This window comes from Salmo salar, chromosome ssa02 (assembly GCF_905237065.1).
Source record: "Salmo salar chromosome ssa02, Ssal_v3.1, whole genome shotgun sequence".
NCBI classification, from domain to species: domain Eukaryota; kingdom Metazoa; phylum Chordata; class Actinopteri; order Salmoniformes; family Salmonidae; genus Salmo; species Salmo salar.
In genome coordinates this window covers 85,237,899-85,261,297 of record NC_059443.1, presented here as the reverse complement: position 1 = coordinate 85,261,297, position 23,399 = coordinate 85,237,899, and the positions used below count along the sequence as shown (strand labels likewise).

At 39.1% G+C, this 23,399-nt stretch overlaps 1 protein-coding gene and 1 pseudogene across 1 annotated transcript; both read right to left on the bottom strand.

The window, feature by feature from the left end:
- Nucleotides 1–679: 679 nt before the first annotated feature.
- LOC123732464 (gastrula zinc finger protein XlCGF71.1-like) lies at nucleotides 680–2,393 on the bottom strand (the record flags this gene model as incomplete). Its single annotated transcript, XM_045711639.1, has 1 exon — nucleotides 680–2,393. A coding segment is annotated over one exon (651 nt), but the record flags the coding sequence as incomplete, so codon positions are not given.
- A 4,444-nt stretch (nucleotides 2,394–6,837) lies between these two features.
- LOC106562544 (gastrula zinc finger protein XlCGF17.1-like) lies at nucleotides 6,838–22,541 on the bottom strand (annotated as a pseudogene).
- Nucleotides 22,542–23,399: the final 858 nt, after the last annotated feature.

The window sequence follows — 23,399 nt, the reverse complement described above, 5'->3', positions numbered from 1 at the left end:
GACTGATTGATCCATTCATCCTTCCATCCCTCCTCAGCCTTCCTCTCCTCTGAAGACCCAGTGATGGTGGAGCTCAGTCAGAGAGCTGTTGAGGGACTGGTTAGGAAGAACACTTCTACAGCCAGAGGTGAGAGGTCACACATGGTTTAGATGGAAAACATTTATGTCCTCTTGGGAATACAGATATGCATCTGTTGGTCACAGATACTCTGGCAATACCGAACATAATGCCCATCCCGGCAGATCTAAACCTAATTTGAGGAAATTGTGACTTTTGTGCATCCAGACCAAATGCAGCTTGGAGTGATCAGATGACAGAAGTCACATTTAGGTGCCAGGTGTAACTGAGGCCGTAGATGCTTCATATCCATTACTTTAAGTGTTTAACATAATATGACTAAATGTGTTTCTCTCTGTGTTGCAGGGGCAGTCAAGAAAAGGAACGGCAAGGCCACATTACATGACATAATCAGAGCTGTGGGAGACCACCTCAAGTCCCTGGTAGAGCCGGGGTGGTGTTTACCACTCCACCACGCCTTCAGCAGGCTGGAAAAGTGGGATTGATCTGTTTGATCCATTTGTTTGTTTCAGTTTTCAGTAGTTGAATCATTTGACGTATTGTTGATTTCAACATTTTTCATTTTCAACAAAAATGCACTGAATTGGTTAAAGTCGGCAGTTGGGTTAATTTGTTGTAATATATTCAAATCAAATCAAGCATTATTTATACAGAACATTTCAGACATGGATGCAACACAATGGGCTTCACAGGAAAAAACGAATAAAAATGGATGAAAATAAAAACAGAAATATTTACTACACAACAATCATAAGGATAAAAAACTAAAGAATAACAATAAAACTGAAAGACTAATGAGCATTCTAAGGAAATTACATTGATTAAAATAATAAGAATAGGATGTAATATCCAACCAAAAATATAAGCTAGTTTTATAACATTGATAGTAAACAACATAATTGTACCAATAAAATTCAGTTATTAATCATAATTATTTATGCAAGTGTTACAAAAATGCTAATATTATGAAATATCAAAACCAATTGTACACCCCTTTGTTAATATGTATTGGCAATAATTAACTTAATGGTGAGGCATGGAATAATAAAACGTATCTTTTGTCAGGCTGGATGTTTGAAATATGAGGTGATTTGAGTCATGCTTCTTCAGTAGTGGAATAAAGACAATTAGCACTTGAATGTTGACAAGAAATACTGGACTGATGTAGGATTGTTAATAAAATTGATTATAGACCAATTTATTATACTGTGTCCATGTGTTGCAAGGCTGCAAGTACATTGAAATTAAGTTGTTTACAAGACATCTTTTCAACTTTCAACTACAACGTAGTCTTCTTTTCATAACGACTTTTTGTCAGTCACTTTTTGTTAATCACATAGTAGTACTCTTCATTTCAATCCATAGCACGCTGAAATCAATAGATCAGGGCAAACATGTAGGGTTCCTTCATTATGACATCATTAAAATACTCCTATTACATTGTGACATTATTTCATTGATATAACGGATCTCTTGTCACATTGATCAGAGCTATGATAATTCCCTCCTGTGTGTGTTCTCTGGTATGATTTTTTAAAGTCCTGATTAAACAAACCTCTTCCCACAGTCAGAGCAGTGGTAAAGTATATTTCCTGTGTGTTTTCTCTGGTGCAAAGTCAGCTTTCTAGATTCAGTAAAACTCTTCCCACATTGAACAACTCATTCATGAATGAATTGTCTGATGTTTAACCAGAGATCTTTTATCAGAGTATCTCTTGTAACATTGATCACAGCTATGAGGCATTTCTCCTGTGTGTGTTCTCTGGTGTGATTTTAAATGTCCTGACAAAACAAAACACTTCCCACAGTCAGAGCAGATATAAGGTTTTTCTCCTGTGTGTATTCTCTGGTGCACTATCAGGCTGCTTAAGTGCCTAAAACTCCTCCCACATAGATCACAGCTATAAGGTTTCTCTCCTGTGTGTGTTCTCTGGTGTGATTTTAAATGTCCTGACAAAACAAAACACTTCCCACAGTCAGAGCAGCTATAAGGTTTTTCTCTTCTATGGATTCTCTGATGTATTTTTAGGGTTGCTAAAGAGGTGCAACTCTTCCCACAATCAGAGCAGCAGTGAGGTTTCTCTCCAATGTGTTTTCTCTGGTGTACTTTTAGTGAATCTGATCTTGAGTAACTCTTCCCACAGTCAGAGCAGTGGTGAGACTTCTTCCCTGTGTGAATTCTCTGGTGTGCTTTCAGTGAATCTGATCTTGAGTAACTCTTCCCACAGACAGAGCAGTGGTGAGATTTCTTCCCTGTGGGTCTCTGCTGGTGTTTCTTGAGGTGTTCTGATGTGAGAGACTCTTCTCTGCCTCGTCAGCGTCATGATGTTGTTGAGACTCCCCAGAGAATCCACGATTGTCATGTCTTTCTCCTGTGTGAACAACAAAATCATACACATGGTTAAAGGCCCACAACTGCAGAAATGCACTGTTTATTTTAGCTAAAAGGTGATGCCCATGATGTTGTGTACAACAATTTACGTAAATGCTTTTACAAACTTATTTGACAATTATCTTAAAAAACAGTCAAGTGAGCAACAATATACATATTTTGTCTTATTGTTTTCACAGTAGTATAGTGGATGATTCTAGGCTATAAATAAATGATTGAAGTTGCTGAAACCTGAAGCAGTGTGCCAGATTACTTTTTGTCTATTGTTGTACAGCTACAGTGCTGCTCTTTGTTCGCAAAATATTAATCCTCAGGAAACATATTATTTAGAAAAGGAATACTTTCACCAAATTTCCTAACTGGATTCTCTGAACATTATCTCACCAGGTTCCCCCATTAGGCAAACCATTAACAGTATTACATTGTCTATTGTTGTATATCTACAGTGCTGCTCTTTGTTCACGCCCATTTAGCATCTTTAACACCCTCTGGAGCCTTAGACCCGCCCATCTCTTAAAGAATTCACATTGGAACATGAGAATGTGGCCATGTGATAAAGCAGTGAGGTAGTGGTTAAAAAAACTAAGATTTCAACAATAAAATACTTTATTAACTTAAAGTACTAAAAGGTAGTAGATTACAATTAGGAAAAACCTAAAACACATGAAGGTCAAACCAATATCTAGACTGAGGCCTATATCATCAGATCCTTTGAGTAACTCTGGTTCAGGTTATTAAATGAACAAATTCATCTAGCCTGAGAGCATATTTCTGTCCTGCCCTTTGGACCAGGACATGTAATGTTCACGGCCTTTTCATTGAAAAAGTGAAAAGGCCGGGTCGTGTCCAGTCCAGGGGATGCTTTCACCTCTCTTGGAGGAAGGACGTCAACAATGAGCAGCAGCTGAAACCTGGTTCCATCTGAGTGAAAGCTCCTTGGCCACAACAACACCAGGCTCCAGACAATTAAAACTGTAAAGGAGGAAAGTAGACTAAAATAGTCATTCAAAGCTGTATACCAGCAATAACATGAATTGACCCCCAAGTCCAAGCAACAAGCTCAGAGTACAAAGACAAAATACCTGAAGTATTACTTGTTCACCCTCGACCGTCTCCTTGTACTGGTAGACAAATTACAGAAAAATAGGTTAAAACATGAATTCATTAATGTCCTACAGCTTGTTATTGCCTGTAGACTGCGGTACTAAAATGCCATTTTCACACTTAACCTGCTTCCAGCCCAACAATGGAAATGCAGACAAGATAACTAGCTAGATTGAGCCAACATTTAGCTTCATAATTACCAACTGGCTAGATGTAAATTATATTCATCTAGCTAGCCAGCTAGTTGAACATGCAAAAAATCATTTCATAATGTCTAGCTAGCTAGCCAGCCATCTTAGCATGTGTCCCAATCAAAACCAAACATTAACAGCAGAACGCAACTGGCCAGCTCAGCTAGCTGTCTTAACGTTGCTTCATCCCACAACGAGACATCTGTAAACAATGGCAAGCTATAACGGTACCTGTATGCAACTGAACTAAGCTCATGAGGAATGTGTTATATTCTTCAAGAATCAATGGCTATAAATAAATAATTTAAAAGTCCAAATATGGATGTAGCAACTGCATATTTCCCCTTTAACACCACACATCAGTTCAACAACTGCAGAGTTTGTGCCTCTGTTTTTAAGACAGTACTTACTAGTGTTAATCAGGGAACGGTTTCTCAAAACCATTTCAGGCTAAATTCATTGTTAGAACCATTGGACACCTTAAGATGCGTTTGGGAAACCGGGCCCAGATATCCAGTTTCCTCCTCTTTTTCCTCCTCCTTTTTCGATGTAACTAACAGTCATCTCCCCCTCCTCCTCTTTCTCTTCCTCCTCTTCTTTTACTGTAACATCCTCCTCTTCATCCTCCTTTTTCACTCTGAACGAGTCTTCCTCTTCTTTCACTGAAACGTCTTTCTCTTCTTTCACGGTAACAGCCTCACCCTCTACTCCACTTTCACGAGAGTTTCTTTCTCCGTCCAGTAGATCTCCTCTTCTTTAGCAGGAGGAGAGTAGCTTAGTGAGCTCATGGTCGGAGATGTTAGCTAACTAGGCTAATGCTAACTTAACCAGCCCGCTAGCTGACTAATAACAACAACACCGTAAATATGAAATGAAATCGGATAACTAACTAGACGACAGAAGTGGGTTTAAAACACAGTGGCTCTACGAAAGCGTCTAAAGAGCTTTATTGGTTCGGCTATTTTGTCTAGCAAGCTACCGAGGTGTCTGAATAACTGTAGCTGCTGTTGAAAGAAGCGTCCCGTCCACTAGATTATACGTCACACCAACAGCATCACCTTAAAGTACCACACCGTAATCTGCTGACGCAGTTGAGTAAAATGTATATTTAATTTTCAGACAAAAAGTTAAAAGGTAGGAATCATGAGTTTTTACTCACCAGTGTAACAACATAGTGTGTGTAAATATGTAGTAAATTAATTGTAGTCATGATGTGGTTACCTATTAAGTACAAACAGTTATATATTTTTGCGTTATTACATATTTATTAACTTGTTTTTTCCGACATCTTCTAAACTACACACAATGCATAATTTTGCAATGTCAACTTGATATACTCTGTGATTCCGAGGTCGTATGCTAGCTCGGTAGCGAGCTCAAGATAGCTAAAGTCAGCCACACCTCATGCTCTTCACGGACTGTGTGGCCAAATATTTGTATAATTTACTCAAGATAGACCAGAGTTTATCGTTTCCAAAGGGAGCAAATGAATCATAGTGGACAGAACAAGCAGGGAAGTGGGCAGAGCCAAGCAGGAGCTTGCGAGATCCTATTGGCGCGTTCTGGTATTTATTTGCATATTTAGTTAAGGGAACGCCCAATCTGTGAAGTAACTCAACGCAATTTTTTTGGAAACTTTGGCAGAAGGTAATGTCTACAAAACGTAGTCCACTCTGTTTATTACACATTCTAGTTATGGAAACAGAAAACTGTATTGAGATCAAACGTTTGATCAATGAGAAAATCTGCAGAATGTCGGCCAGAATCCATCTGACAACTTCTTCTCCCACAGGGCTTCCTCTCATCACCATATTTGGTAGTGAGTGGAAACGCCAAACGGATGTTTCACATTTATTCATCAGGTGAAATATCTGGCTCATTGTTCTATCTGTAGTGGTTGTGTTATTAGGTGGTGGGCCGAAGCTGAAAATAGTGAAGTTAATCGGTCCCAGTCGAGGGAGGACCTGCATTCTTGTATATGACAGTAAAATATTCTTATGACGACTATAACATTTGTTGGCACCTTCAATTCTTGCACATTTTCTCATACAAATTATATTTTAACACTGTCCGATCAGGCAAATTTTCCCGAACTCCTAAACTTGGAACCAATCAGAGGTCCCGTACATACCCCTTGTGATCAAGGCAGCCAATGGCCTGCTATTATCTACGATATAACTACAGCCTCTTGTGAAACGTGAGCTACTGCCTTAAGAGAAACAGATAAATCTATCTCCCAAAGACTGAAATAAGATAAATATATGTTTTAGAGTGCATTTAAAATATTCAGCATGCAATAAGAATTCTCTTGATAATATGAAGAGGTAACTCCACCATTTATCCAATGTATTGAAAGCTTTCCAATGTTACAGTTTGAATAGCCTAGCCAGTTACTGTAAATGTCCATTTGTTTCATTAGCTAGCTATCCGTCAGTGAATTACATTTTTAATCATATTTAGACTTGTTTAACACGTTTTCGTTACTACATGATTCCATATGTGTTACTTCATAGTATTGATGTTTTCACTATTATTCTACAATGTAGAAAATAGTCCAAATAAAGAAAAACCTTGGCATGAGTACGTATCCAAACTTTTGACTGGTACTGTATGTAAATGTGATAACGTTTTTTTTATTTGTTTTATATACATTTGAAAAAAATCTACATATCTGTTTTTGCTTTGTCATTATGGGGTATTGTGCATAGATTGATGAGGGATTTTAAAATGTTTTAATACATTTTAGAATAAGTCTGTAACATAACAAAAAGTGGAAAAAGTCAAGGTGTCTGAATACTTTCAGAAGTATTCAAAAAGTAGCACATATTAGCACATATTCTCAGTCTCTAACTGTGCATCTCTGAGCAGGTTAACTCAATCATTTAATGCTAATACATCAATTGCAAGATATTAGCTCCTTGTTCCTCGGCCTCTGAAAAAAATGCATAATGGTAAACCTAGTCACTTGCATCTTAAAATATTCTGAGTGGTGACACAAGGCTCACAACCTTGGCTAAATCCACTGGATTCTATTATGGGCCCTATAGCATTCACATGGTAATGGAGTCAGATTGATGAATGTTATTATTATTATTCAACATCATTATTACACATCTACAAAATGGAGACCCCTCATCCTCAGTCGATGGGGATTTCCACCAAGCTACAAAATGGTTGGATCATTTCCACCAACCTACATAATGGTTGGATCATTTCCACCAAACTACATAATGGTTGGATCATTTCCACCAAACTACATAATGGTTGGATCATTTCCACCAACCTACATAATGGTTTGATCATTTCCACCAACCTACATAATGGTTGGATGATTTCCACCAACCTACATAATGGTTGGATCATTTGCACCAACCTACATAATGGATGGATCATTTCCATCAACCTACATAATGGTTGGATCATTTCCATCAACCTACATAATGGTTAGATCATTTCCACCAAACTACATAATGGTTGGATCATTTCCACCAAACTACATAATGGTTGGATCATTTCCACCAACCTACATAATGGTTGGATAATTTCCACCAACCTACATAATGGTTGGATCATTTCCACCAACCTACATAATGGTTGGATCATTTCCACCAACCTACATAATGGTTGGATCATTTCCACCAACCTACATAATGGTTGGATCATTTCCACCAACCTACATAATGGTTGGATCATTTCCACCAACCTACATAATGGTTGGATCATTTCCACCAACCTACATAATGCTTGGACCATTTCCAAACTAAATGGTGACTCATCCAGTTGATGAGTATTTGTATATTACACTACAATTTCAAAATGTTCAACAAAAATGTACTGGATTGGTTGAAAAGTGATAAAACTTACATAGTATGCGCACCAGAGTGTCTGTAGACACCTCAAGCACTGAGATGCAGTGCGTTAGACTGCTGCGCCACTCGGGAGCAGAGTACACATTGGTCCATCATACTAAGATGGACCAAGATATGTGTTGCTTTTGCACATATTTGTTCATTGGTTTAGCAAGAGTCTGTTGATTGGTCAGTCATTGGGTTAATTTGTTTTGCAATATGTTCAAATCAAATCAAGCTTTATTTATATAGCACATTTCAGACATGGATTTTTCCTGCTTCACAGGAAAAAAAACAAAATAAAAATATTTACTACACAACATACAAGGATAAAAAAACGAAAGAATAAAATAATAAAAACTGAAAGACTAATGAGCATTCTAAGGAAATGCCATTGATTAAAATAGTAAGAATTAGGACATAATATCAAACCAAAAATATAAGCTAGTTTTACAACATTGTTAGTAAACAATATTATTGTACCAAAAAAATTGTCAAATAATTATGATTACTAAATGTTACATGAAATATAAATATTTTGAGATATCAAACTGAACACCCCTTTTAATATGTATTGGCAATAATTCACTTTTAAACTTCACTTAAAAAAAAAAAAAAAAAAAGTAGATTAGATGTCGGGCATCAATTTTTCTTAAAAAAAAATGTTGTTGCTATTTTGGTGGGAGGAGCCCAATGTCAGAACAGTTATAACGTGTCCAAATCAATAACCAATATGCAGAAACAGTTTGTGATATTGAAAACCTGAATATAAAATGTACTATCTACACCAACACAATAATAATCATATTCCTTGAATATTTTTAAATGAGCTCCTTATAAACTGCACAAGCACCAAAAACACTGTTGTTTTGACAAGTAGCAATAAATCCCTGATATCTGTTAGGGGGGGAAATCAGGTTGTACGTGCTGTTGAAACTTTCACAACTAAATAAAACACATGGAAATGGGAGATATCTGTTACCTCACTGGTTAGAGGACAACCTGCAGAAGACAGCTACATTTTGGAGTGATGCATTTAAACGTATTGGTCCCCAAAACAAAGAGAAACCAAACACTTATTTGTCGTCCCTCATCAATATCACATTGAAATCAATTGAGTGAGGGGGGAGATGAGGTTGAACGTCCTTGTTAAAACTAACAGCTCAAACACCCCACAGAATCTGGGAATAATGTGTGCATCACTGGTTAGAGGACAATTTGTAGAAAACAGCTAGCTACATTTTAAAGTGTTGCATTCTCATTCAAATGGGCCAACACGGAAAGTGTAACAACTCTTTTTTTTAAATCACTTTTTGTTAATCACTCATTCATTTCAGAGCCTGGACTTCCCCTGATGAGGCCTGGATTTATCCCGAGGTTAATATCCATATCACGCTGAAATTAATAGAACGGGGGTCAAAACGTTTACGATTCTACATTGTGACATTATTAATTAAAATACTCCTTCTACTACAATGTTAATAACATTCTACTACAATGTTAATAAAATTCTACATTGACATTTTATTGATATCATGAAACAACTTCATGTATGTATTTTCAAACATTTTCCATCATCTCTCTTTCCACATTGATCACAGCTATAAGAATTCTCTCCTGTGTGTGTTCTCTGGTGTAATATCAGGATGTTTAGCTGAGTAAAACTCTTCCCACATTGATTACAGCTACAAGGTTTCTCTCTTGTGTGTCCGCTGGTGAATAGTCAGATGGCTAGATGAAGTAAAACTTTTCACACATTGATCACAGCTATAAGGTTTCTCTCCTGTGTGTGTTCTCCGGTGTACAGTCAGACTGCTAGATGTAACAAATTTCTTCTCACACTGATCACAGCGATAAGGTTTCTCTCCTGTGTGTGTTCTCTGATGTACCTTCAGGCAGCTTGAGTGAATAAACCTTTTCCCACATTGATTACAGCTAAAAGGTTTCTCTCCAGTGTGAATTCTCTGGTGTAGTTGTAATGTATATAATTTTGAAAAACTCTTCCCACAGTCAGAGCAGCTATAAAGTTTCTCTCCAGTGTGAATTCTCTGGTGTGATTGTAATGTATATAATTTTGAAAAACTCTTCCCACAGTCAGCACAGCTATAAGGTGTCTCCCCTGTGTGTGTTCTCTGGTGTGTTTTCAGGCTGCTTGGAACATTAAAACTCTTCCCACATTGATCACAGCTATAAGGTTTGTCTCCCGTGTGAATTCTCTGGTGTGTTTTCAGGCTGCTTGAAACAGTAAAACTCTTCCCACATTGATCACAGCTATAAGGTTTCTCTCCTGTATGGATTCTCTGATGTCTTTTGAGGTCTGTTGAAGAGGTGAATCTCTTCCCACAGTCAGAGCAGCAGTGAGATTTCTTCCCTGTGCATTTCCGCTGCTGTTTCTTGAGGAGTTCTGAAGTGGAGAGACTTTCCTCTGCCTCGTCCGCTTCATGATGTTGTTGAAGCTCCCCAGAGGATCCACGATAGTCATGTCTCTCTCCTGTGTGAACAGCAAAGTCAGACAGAAGGTTAAAGGCCCCAATAGCAGAAATCCACTGTTTATTTTAGCTAAAAGGTGATGCCCATGATGTTGTGTACAAACTTATTTGACAATTGTCTTAATAACACCAGTCAAGTGAGCAACAATGCCATATTTAGTCATTTTTTTCACCTTCGTAGTAAAGGGGATGATTGTAGACTAGAAATACGTTTTTAAAGTTGCTGAAATCCTAAGCAGTGTGCCAGATGACTTTTGGTCACCAATATAGGCCCCTTTCTGTGTTTAATAAAATTGCCGTACGAGCGCGATGTGCACACAATTTGGTTGCAGAAACTCCTCCCTGCTAAAGGAGAAAATCGTCCCTGCTAATGCAGAAACCGCTAGTTACGGATGTAGTACATCTGCGTGGAGTAAAAATGGTGGGCGAAGATTTTTGGTTTTTCACAATGTATTCTGAATATTACCACACATAATCAGAGCAAGATCAGGAGTGCTACTCAAGGAAAATCACATTAAGCTCTATGTCGTTATTCACGAATTCCCCACCATGGGGGAAAACTCAGGGAAGTTCTCATAGAATGACAACAAAAATAGCCTCCATTTCACTCTATTTTTGGATTGAATGTCCTGCTTAATATAAATGTTTGTGTCATCCTCACAATTCAACTGCTATTTTTCCAGCTTAATTGAGGAAAATAAGAACAATCCGAAATTTCTTTTTGATACTGTCGCAAAGCTAACTAAAAAGCAGCCTTCGCAAATGGAGGATGGCTTTCACTTCAGCAGTAATACATTTATGAACTTCTTTGAGGAAAAGATCATGATCATTAGAAAGCAAATTACAGACTCCTCTTTAAATCTGGGTATTCCTCCAAAGCTCCATTGTCCTGAGTCTACACAACTCTGCCAGGACCTAGGATCAAGGGAGATAGTAAAGTGTTTTAGTACTATATCTCTTGACACAATGATGAAAATAATCATGGCCTCCAAACCCTCAAGCTGCATACTGGACCCTATTCCAACTAAACTACTGAAAGAGCTGCTTCCTGTGCTTGGCCCTCCTATGTTGAACATAATAAACGGCTCTCTATCCACCGGATGTGTACCAAGCTCACTAAAAGTGGCAGTAATAAAGCCTCTCTTGAAAAAGCCGAATCTTGATCCAGAAATTATAAAAAACTATCGGCCTATATCGAATCTTCCATTCCTCTCAAAAATTTTAGAAAAAGCTGTTGCACAGCAACTCACTGCCTTCTTGAAGACAAACAATGTATACGAAACGCTTCAGTCTGGTTTTAGACCCCATCATAGCACTGAGACTGCACTTGTGAAGGTGGTAAATGACCTTTTAATGACGTCAGACCGAGGCTCTGCATCTGTCCTCGTGCTCCTAGATCTTAGTGCCGCTTTTGATACCATCGATCACCACATTCTTTTGGAGAGATTGGAAACCCAAATTGGTCTACATGGACAAGTTCTGGCCAGGTTTAGATCTTATCTGTCGGAAAGATATCAGTTTGTCTCTGTGAATGGTTTGTCCTCTGACAAATCAATTGTAAATTTCGGTGTTCCTCAAGGTTCCGTTTTAGGACCACTATTGTTTTCACTATATATTTTACCTCTTGGGGATGTCATTCGAAAACATAATGTTAAATTTCACTGCTATGCGGACAACACACAGCTGTACATTTCAATGAAACATGGTGAAGCCCCAAAATTGCCCTCGCTAGAAGCCTGTGTTTCAGACATAAAGAAGTGGATGGCTGCAAACTTTCTACTTTTAAACTCGGACAAAACAGAGATGCTTGTTCTAGGTCCCAAGAAACAAAGAGATCTTCTGTTGAATCTGACAATTAATCTGGATGGTTGTACAGTCGTCTCAAATAAAACTGTGAAGGACCTCGGCGTTACTCTGGACCCTGATCTCTCTTTTGAAGAACATATCAAGACTGTTTCAAGGACAGCTTTTTTCCATCTACGTAACATTGCAAAAATCAGAAATTTTCTGTCCAAAAATTACGCAGAAAAATTAATCCATGCTTTTGTTACTTCTAGGCTGGACTACTGCAATGCTCTACTTTCCGGCTACCCGGATAAAGCACTAAATAAACTTCAGTTAGTGCTAAATACGGCTGCTAGAATCCTGACTAGAACCAAAAAATTTGATCATATTACTCCAGTGCTAGCCTCCCTACACTGGCTTCCTGTTAAGGCAAGGGCTGATTTCAAGGTTTTACTGCTAACCTACAAAGCATTACATGGGCTTGCTCCTACCTATCTTTCCGATTTGGTCCTGCCGTACATACCTACACGTACGCTACGGTCACAAGACGCAGGCCTCCTAATTGTCCCTAGAATTTCTAAGCAAACGCCTGGAGGTAGGGCTTTCTCCTATAGAGCTCCATTTTTATGGAATGGTCTGCCTACCAATGTTACTGAAGACTTATCTCTTCAGTAGGTCCTATGATTAAGTATAGTCTGGCCCAGGAGTGTGAAGGTGAACGGAAAGGCTGGAGCAACGAACCGCCCTTGCTGTCTCTGCCTTGCCGGTTCCCCTCTTTCCACTGGGATTCTCTGCCTCTAACCCTTTTACAGGGGCTGAGTCACTGGCTTACTGGTGTTCTTCCATGCCGTCCATGGGAGGGGTGCGTCACTTGAGTGGGTTGAGTCACTGACGTGGTCTTCCTGTCTGGGTTGGCGCCCCCCCTTGGGTTGTGCCATGGCGGAGATCGTTGTGGGCTATACTCGGCCTTGTCTTAGGACGGTAAGTTGGTGGTTGGAGACATCCCTCTAGTGGTGTAGAGGCTGTGCTTTGGCAAAGTGGGTGGGGTTATATCCTGCCTGTTTGGCCCTGTCCGGGGGTATCATCGGATGGGGCCACAGTGTCTTCTGATCCCTCCTGTCTCAGCCTCCAGTATTTATGCTGCAGTAGTTTATGTGTCGGGGGGCTAGGGTCAGTCTGTTACATCTGGAGTATTTCTCTTATCTTATCCGGTGTCCTGTGTGAATTTAAATATGCTCTCTCTAATTCTCTCTTTCTCTCTTTCTGTCTTTCTCTCGGAGGACCTGAGCCCTAGGACCATGCCTCAGGACTACCTGGTATGATGACTCCTTGCTGTCCCCAGTCCACCTGGCCGTGCTGCTGCTCCAGTTTCAACTATTCTGCCTGCGGCTATGGAACCCTGACCTGTTCACCGGACGTGCTTGTTGCACCCTCGACAACTACTATGATTATTATTATTTGACCATGCTGGTCATTTATGAACATTTTAACATCTTGACCATGTTCTGTTATAATATCCACCCTGCACAGCCAGAAGAGGACTGGCCACCCCTCATAGCCTGGTTCCTCTCTAGGTTTCTTCCTAGGTTTTTGGCCTTTCTAGGGAGTTTTTCCTAGGGAGTTTTTCCTAGCCACCGTGCTTCTTTCACATGCTTTGCTTGCTGTTTGGGGTTTTAGGCTGGGTTTCTGTACAGCACTTTGAGATATCAGCTGATGTACGAAGGGCTATATAAAAATAAATTTGATTTGATTTGATTTATACTTAAAAAACACTTCAACTTCAACCAGTAAAATGCTCTTTGGCTAGCTTTGCTACCAGCTTAGCATTAGCATTCAAGCTAACAACTGCTGTGTCCAAAATAGGTATTTTTGCAACTATCATAACCAAATATTATCTTAGCGACTGTTCAAGCAACAATAAAAACAACAATTGTAAGCCTATGAGAAGCCCAAAATGATTTTTGTTTAGAAGTAATAACCTGGTAAATCTAGGCTGTTGAACGGTCCCAGATGGTGAACAGTTTATTTAGTAATAACCTGGTAAATCTAGGCTGTTGAATGGTCCCAGATGGTGAACAGTTTATTTAGTAATAACCTGGTAAATCTAGGCTGTTGAATGGTCCCAGATGGTGAACAGTTTATTTAGTAATAACCTGGTAAATCTAGACTGTTGAATGGTCCCAGATGGTGAACAGTTTATTTAGTAATAACCTGGTAAATCTAGACTGTTGAATGGTCCCAGATGGTGAACAGTTTATTTAGTAATAACCTGGTAAATCTAGACTGTTGAATGGTCCCAGATGGTTAACAGTTTATTTAGTAATAACCTGGTAAATCTAGACTGTTGAATGGTCCCAGATGGTGAACAGTTTATTTAGTAATAACCTGGTAAATCTAGACTGTTGAATGGTCCCAGATGGTGAACAGTTTATTTAGTAATAATCTGGTAAATCTAGGCTGTTGAATGGTCCCAGATGGTGAACAGTTTATTTAGTAATAACCTGGTAAATCTAGACTGTTGAATGGTCCCAGATGGTGAACACACAGTCCAGTTCTAAGTTAATGATGTCAGGCCCAACTGCCTGTAAACACACAGTCCAGTTCTAAGTGAATGATGTCAGGCCCAACTACCTGTAAACGCACAGTCCAGTTCTAAGTTAATGATGTCAGGCCCAACTGCCTGTAAACACACAGTCCTGTTCTAAGTTAATGATGTCAGGCCCAACTGCCTGTAAACACACAGTCCAGTTCAAAGTTAATGATGTCAGGCCCAACTGCCTGTAAACACACAGTCCAGTTCAAAGTGAATGATATCAGGCCCAACTGCCTGTAAACACACAGTCCAGTTCTAAGTTAATGATGTCAGGCCCAACTGCCTGTAAACACACAGTCCAATTCTAAATGAATGATGTCAGGCCCAACTGCCTGTAAACACAGTCCAGTTCTAAGTGAATGATGTCAGGCCCAACTGCCTGTAAACACAGTCCAGTTCTAAGTGAATGATGGCAGGCCTATGTGCAAATGGCTTGTTTGTTTTAAGGTCTACTGTGGCTCTGATTGGCTATAGCGTACCGGCCTGTGTAGACTCTGGTCCTGGACGAGAGAGATGTTTTATCAGGTTGTATTTACTGCAGAGTCTATTAATTCTCCAAACACACAGCCGCTTTCCCACTCTATTGCTATAGAATGTCCACAAATGCCTTGGAATATTAGGGCTACACACCAATAGGTAAGTGTGAAGAAAAATAACATGTAGGACCCATAACTTGACCTAACAACAACATAGACCTACTGTAGGACCCATAACTCCACCTAACAACAACATAGACCTACTGTAGGACCCATAACTCCACCTAACAACAACATAGACCTACTGTAGGACCCATAACTTCACCTAACAACAACATCGACCTACAGTAGGACCCATAACTCCACCTAACAACAACATAGACCTACTGTAGGACCCATAACTCCACCTAACAGTAACATAGACCTACTGTAGGACCCATAACAACACCTAACAACAACATAGACCTACTGTAGGACCCATAACTTCACCTAACAACATAGACCTACTGTAGGACCAATAACTTCACCTACAGTGCCTTGCGAAAGTATTCGCCCCCCTTGAACTTTGACCTTTTGCCACATTTCAGGCTTCAAACATAAAGATATAAAACTGTAATTTTTTGTGAAGAATCAACAACAAGTGGGACACAATTATGAAGTGGAACGAAATTTATTGGATATTTCAAACTTTTTTAACAAATAAAAAACTGAAAAATTGGCAGTGCAAAATTATTCAGCCCCTTTACTTTCAGTGCAGCAAACTCTCTCCAGAAGTTCAGTGAGGATCTCTGAATGATCCAATGTTGACCTAAATGACTAATGATGATAAATAGAATCCACCTGTGTGTAATCAAGTTTCCGTATAAATGCACTTGCTCTGTGATCAGGGGCGGAAATCCCAGGGGGGACGGGGGGGACACGACCCCCCCATCCTGGGAAAAATATGATTTGTCCCCCCCCAATATATCACTGTAAACATAACTATCTAATTTAAATAATATTACTAATACACAATGAAAGCAATTGTGCTGATTATAGACACTTAATAGCTCGTTTTTAAGTTTCAAAAGATTGCGCCCCCCCACCCTTTGCCTCACAATGGTTTGATCCACTGCCAGTTCCTTAGTTGGCAAGGTAACAGAGGGTTCGTATCTACTGTAAATTAGTGCTTCAAAGTCCCTGTGATAAGGTTAGTGATAAACTGAAGTCCAAACTGAACAGAACTACACTCTGTTCTACGATTGTCTTAAATATATTTACTGGTCTCGTTGCAAAAACTAAATTGTCGCAAGGGAACTTTTATTTATTTATTTTATTTCACCTTTATTTAACCCGGGTAGCAAAGATTATAGCAAACACCACTGAAACGGAATTGGTGCTCGCTAGCTTTGCAAATTCAGCTATTGTTGGAAGCTAGCCAATATGAAACAAATGATTAAAATGACAAAAGGTTGCAGCATATGTTGTGTAAATGGTGAACTCATACAGCTGTCAACTCTTGTCACTGCAATCCGTTTCACATTTGCTAGCTACCTTTTAGATCGAAGCCCATATAGAATGATAGAAGGTAAGATGGTAGAAGCCCATCTCCTACTGTAAATAACCTGCACACTGTGTGTGTGTGTGTGTGTGTGTGTGTAGCCAGCCAGGTAGAAAAATGGCAGAAAAAAGACGGGCATCAGAGTATTTTTCAGTATACCAAAACGCAAAGTAAGAACCCTAGTAGCCTAATATCTCAAAGACTAGTTGATAAAATGTTCATAAGAAAGAAATGAAATTCTAATGGAAATGTTTCACAATGATGTCATTAGGCAGAGCAGGCAACAGATGGCACACAGACAGCAGAGTTGGGGACAGATATGCAGGGACAGACTGGCAGAGACAGGGAGTCTCAGGTAAGTTTGTTGAGTCTTTGTTTGGCAACATTATGAAAGGTTCTCCATTTTTTTTACTAGTAAAATAGGAACATAATTGGAAAATGCCATGGATACCCCCACTCTCAACTTAAACTGGTGACTGAACTAAGATTTGTTAAAGGCAATGGTATTGCTGTTGTGATTAGTTGTGTAGTTTTGGGTACCGGTAGTTAGGAGTACGGCAAACACCTTATTTCTTTGGTTCCTCAATATACATTTACCATATTACAACGTAGGCTATGTGTTACAGCATTACTTTTGGTGTCCCCCTCAGGAATTGCTCTTGAGAAAATTTCATGTAATTGTCCCCTCCAAAGTTGATATCAGATTTTCGCCCCTGTCTGTGATAGTCTCAGAGGTCCGTTTAAAGCGCAGAGAGCATCATGAAGAACAAGGAACACACCAGGCAGGTCCGAGATACTGTTGTGGAGAAGTTTAAAGCCGGATTTGGATACAAAAAGATTTCCCAAGCTTTAAACATCCGAAGGAGCACTGTGCAAGCAATAATATTGAAATGGAAGGAGTATCAGACCACTGCAAATCTACGAAGACCCGGCCGTCCCTCTAAACTTTCAGCTCATACAAGGAGAAGACTGATCAGAGATGCAGCCAAGAGGCCCATGATCACTCTGGATGAACTGCAGAGATCTACAGCTGAGGTAGGAGACTCTGTCCATAGGACAACAATCAGTCGTATACTGCACAAATCTGGCCTTTATGGAAGAGTGGCTAGAAGAAAGCCATTTCTTAAAGATATCCATAAAAAGTGTCGTTTAAAGTTTGCCACTAGCCACCTGGGAGACACACCAAACATGTGGAAGAAGGTGCTCTGGTCAGATGAAACCAAAATCGAACTTTTTGGCAACAATGCAAAACGTTATGTTTGGCGTAAAAGCAACACAGCTCATCACCCTGAACACACCATCCCCACTGTCAAACATGGTGGTAGCAGCATCATGGTTTGGGCCTGCTTTTCTTCAGCAGGGGCAGGGAAGATGGTTAAAATTGATGGGAAGATGGATGGAGCCAAATACAGGACCATTCTGGAAGAAAACCTGATGGAGTCTGCAAAAGACCTGAGACTGGGACGGAGATTTGTCTTCCAACAAGACAATGATCCAAAACATTAAGCAAAATCTACAATGGAATGGTTCACAAATAAACATATCCAGGTGTTAGAATGGCCAAGTCAAAGTCCAGACCTGAATCCAATCGAGAATCTGTGGAAAGAACTGAAAACTGCTGTTCATAAACACTCTCCATCCAACCTCACTGAGCTCGAGCTGTTTTGCAAGGAGGAATGGGCACAAATTTCAGTCTCTCGATGTGCAAAACTGATAGAGAAATACCCCAAGCGACTTACAGCTGCAATCGCAGCAAAAGGTGGCGCTACAAAGTATTAACTTAAGGGGGCTGAATAATTTTGCACGCCCAATTTTTCAGTTTTTTATTTGTTAAAAAAGTTTGAAATATCCAATAAATTTCGTTCCACTTCATGATTGTGTCCCACTTGTTGTTGATTCTTCACAAAAAAGTACAGTTTTATATCTTTATGTTTGAAGCCTGAAATGTGGCAAAAGGTCGAAAAGTTCAAGGGGGCCGAATACTTTCGCAAGGCACTGTAACAATAACAGACCTACTGTAGGACCCATAACTTCACCTAACAACAACATTGACCTACTGTGGGACCCATAACTTCACCTAACAATAACATTGACCTACTGTAGGACCCATAACTTCACCTAACAACATAGACCTACTGTAGGACCCATAACTTCCCAAAGATCCTCCTCTAAATCAAGCAGACAATCGCACATTATAAACTAGGGCTGTCCCTGACTAAAACCAATCTGGGTGGACCGAGAGTCGTCCGTTCTTTCGGTCGAAATTTGAAAACGTGTCTTTTTCCATCTATATACACACCCTATGTTTGAATAAAATCTACTATATGTAGGCTACTGAGCTTGTCTGATGCTTTAAGCACCATGATTACAAATTTAGACACACAAATGACTCAAGAAGAAAATAACCTCTTCGGAAATTCTGCCGTTATGCTCCTGAAGTTTCCAGTAATAGACTCCACCAGCAGTCAGCAGCCTTTTCCCTTTGGAGGGCCAATTTATCTGACCATTTCTACCAATCTGGTGCCAGTTAGGATTTTCATATTCACATTTTACTGGAACAGTTTTATTTAATTTATAATAGTAATAATAATTATAATAGTCTTTGTATCTCAACATAATTTTCTGTGGTTAATCTACATTCTACATAAATGAAAATTATACAAATCTAAAAGTAACTTTTATTGCCAACTATGTAAAAATAGCCTCCATAAAGCCAACAAATAAAAGCATTGCAGCCTGCATGTATTAACTTGGTCTGGCCCGCTAGCAAACCTTGTATAAAATATTCTGGTCCATCAGAGTTTCCAGACCCAGTGAGTTCTGGACAGACAGACACAGCTCTAGACCAAGGGATAATTAGTTATCAGGTAGGCCTATTTTATGACGTTTCCATTGGATTAGAGGATTGTTTATTTTTTTAAATCATGCTGAGTGGTTATCTAAAGGGAGAGAGCTGGGAATATATTTCCAATCTGCTACATTAAGGAACTATTGTCTTTCTCAATGGATGTAAAAACAGACTTTGTTTACTTGCTGTTTGAGGTGAAGAAAAAAACACTTTTTGATTGACAGGAGCACTACAAACAAAAGACAATTAATAAATTGACAAAACTAATAAATGGAATGAAATAAACCAACATGTTTCTCACCAGTGTAGCATAGGTTATAAGCTCTGTAAACAACGTGTCCACACAACAATAAGACTGTAATAATAATATATGGAATGCATTAACAAAAGTTACCGTAACCAAACAAACATTGTAGATGATACATGATGGGAATTAATGGTAAATGTAGAACTGGTGAGATATATATATATATATTATATATATATATATATATATATTATATATATATATATATATATTGGGGAATTGATAGAACACTAACAATCAAAGGGCAAACAATTCACACCATGAAGTTAGGATACAATGAATGTGCACTGTTAGATTCTGAGTTAAACTTGGAACATTGTTATACTCAGCAGTATAGTACCTGAGAAGTGATAGAGACTGATTTTTACCTCATAAGTTAATGGTTATCTGTAGGAGCCAGATGGCTGTGGTAGAGGTCAACCGATTATGATTTTTCAACGCCGATACCGATGCCGATTATTGGAGGACCAAAAGGCCCGCTGCCGATTAACCGGCCGATTTTTTTGCATTTGTAATAATGACAATTACAACAATACTGAATGAACACTTATTTTAACTTAATATAATACATCAATAAAATCAATTTAGCCTCAAATAAATAATGAAACATGTTCAATTTGGTTTAAATAATGCAAAAACAAAGTGTTGGAGAAGAAAGTAAAAATGCAATATGTGCCATGTAAGAAAGCTAACGTTTAAGTTCCTTGCTCAGAACATGAGAACATATGAAAGCTGGTGGTTCCTTTTAACATGAGTCTTCAATATTCCCAGGTAAGAAGTTTTAGGTTGTAGTTATTATAGGAATTATAGGACTATTTCTCTCTATACGATTTGTATTTCATATACCTTTGACTATTGGATGTTCTTATAGGCACTTTAGTATTGCCAGTGTAACAGTATAGCTTCCGTCCCTCTCCTTGCCCCGTTTGAAACGCTATTAGCCCGCACCCCGCTAACTAGCTAGCCATTTCACATCGGTTACACCAGCCTAATCTTGGGAGTTGATAGGCTTGAAGTCATAAACAGCGCAATGCTTGAAGCATTGCGAAGAGCTGCTGGCAAAACGCACAAAGGTGCTGTTTGAATGAATGCTTACGAGCCTGCCGGTGCCTACCACCGCTCAGTCAGACTGCTGTATCAAATCATAGACTTAATTATATTATAATAAACACACAGAAATACGAGTCTTAGGTCATTAATATGGTCGAATCTGGAAACTATCATCTCGAAAACAAAAAGTTTTTTCTTTCAGTGAAATACGGAACCGTTCCGTATTTTATCTAACGGGTGGCATCCCTAAGTCTAAATATTCCTGTTACATTGCACAACCTTCAATGTTATGTCATAATTACGTAACATTCTGGCAAATTAGTTCGCAACGAGCCAGGCTGCCCAAACAGTTGCATATACCCTGACTCTGCGTGCAATGAACGCAAGAGAAGTGACACAATTTCACCTGGTTAATATTGCCTGCTAACCTGGATTTCTTTTAGCTAAATATGCAGGTTTAAAAATATATACTTCTGTGTATTGATTTTAAGAAAGGCATTGATGTTTATGGTTAGGTACAGTCGTGCAACGATTGTGCTTTTTTCGCAAATGCGCTTTTGTTAAATCATCCCCCGTTTGGCGAAGTCGGCTGTCTTTGTTAGGAAGAAATAGTCTTCACACAGTTCGCAACGAGCCAGGCGGCCCAAACTGCTGCATATACCCTGACTCTGTTGCAAGAGGTGACACATTTTCCCTAGTTAAAATAAATTCATGTTAGCAGGCAATATTAACTAAATATGCAGGTTTAAAAATATATACTTGTGTATTGATTTTAAGAAAGACATTGATGTTTATGGTTAGGTACATGTTGGAGCAATGACAGTCCTTTTTCGCGAATGCGCACCGCATCGATTATATGCAACGCAGGACAGGCTAGATAAACTAGTAATATCATCAACCATGTGTAGTTAACTAGTGATTATGATTGATTGATTGTTTTTTATAAGATAAGTTTAATGCTAGCTAGCAACTTACCGTGGCTTCTTACTGCATTCGCGTAACAGGCAGGCTCCTTGTGGAGTGCAATGTAAAGCAGGTGGTTAGAGCGTTGGAGTAGTTAACCGTAAGGTTGCAAGATTGAATCCCCGAGCTGACAAGGTAAAAATCTGTCGTTCTGCCCCTGAACAAGGCAGTTAACCCACTGTTCCCCGGTAGGCCGTCATTGAAAATAAGAATGTGTTCTTAACTGACTTGCCTAGTTAAATAAAGGTGTAAATCAATAAAAAGAAATCAGCAAATCGGTGTCCAAAAATACCGATTACCGATTGTTATGAAAACTTGAAATCGGCCCTAATGATATCAACATTATAGTTTTAACCATATTGAGGCTATACAGTGTTGATTTACATTGTTTCTAAACATTGGAGTAAAAGAAGCTTATTTGGGGTTCTGATGGGGTACAACAGTTGAACTAAGCTCATGAGGCATGTGTTATATTCTTCAAGAATCAATGGCTATATATAAATCATTTAAAAGTCATTTAAAAGTCCAAATATGGATGTAGCAATTGGATATTTCCTCTTTAACACCACACATCAGTTCAACAACTGCAGAGTTTGTGCCTCTGTATTTAAGACAGTACTTACTAGTGTTAATCAGGGAACGGTTTCTCAAAACCATCTTACGACTAAGTTCATCAGTAGAACCATTGGACACCTTAAGATGAGTTTGGGAAACCGGGCCCAGATATCCAGTTTCCTCCTCTTCTTCCTCCTTTTTCAATGTGACAGTTATCTCCCCCTCCTCCTCCTTTTTGGATGTGACAGTCATCTCACCCTCTTCCTCTTTCACTCCAAAAACTGAATCCTCTTTCTCTTTCTCTTCCTCCTCGTCTTTTACTGTAACATCCTCCTCCTCTTTCACTCTGAACGCATCTTCCTCTTCTTTCACGGAAACGTCTTTCTCTTCTTCTTTCACTGTAACAGTCTCACCCTCCACTTGTTTTTGTATTGTAACAGCCTCCTCTTCCTCCTCCTCTTTCACGAGAGCTTCTTTCTCCGTCCAGCAGACCTCTTCTTTAGCAGGAGGAGAGTAGCTTAGTGAACTCATGGTCGGGATGTTAGCTAGCTAAGCTAATGCTAACTTAACCAGCCCGCTAGCGGACTAATAACAACACCGTCAATATGAAAGTAAATGGGATAACTCACTAGACGACACAAATGTGTTTAAAACACAGTGGCTATACGAAAGCCTCTGAAGAGCTTTATTGGTTTGGCTATGTTGTCTAGCAAGCTACCGAGGTGGCTAACTGTTGCTGCTGTTGAAAGAAGCGTCCCGTCCACTAGATTATACGTCACACTAACAGCATTGCCTTAAAGCCACAGACTGCTGACTGGGTAACGCTGTTGAGTAAAATGTATCTATAATGAAACAACACAGCGTGGTTAAAGAGTTAGTAGCTTATTTGTAGTCACGATCTGGTTACCTATAAGTACTAATAGTTATGTTTTTGCGTTATTACATATTTATTAACTTATTTCCGGATATCTTCTAAACTGCACACAATGCACAATTTCTCAACGTCATATTGATTTACTCTGTGCTACCGAGTTCCTATGGTAGCAAACTCAAGCTGGCTAACGTTAGCCACACCTCATGTTCTTCACCGATTTTGTGGCCAAATATTTTGTATAACTAACCCAAGATAGATCCGACCTTATCGTTTCCAATGGGAGCAAATTAATCATAGTGGGCAGA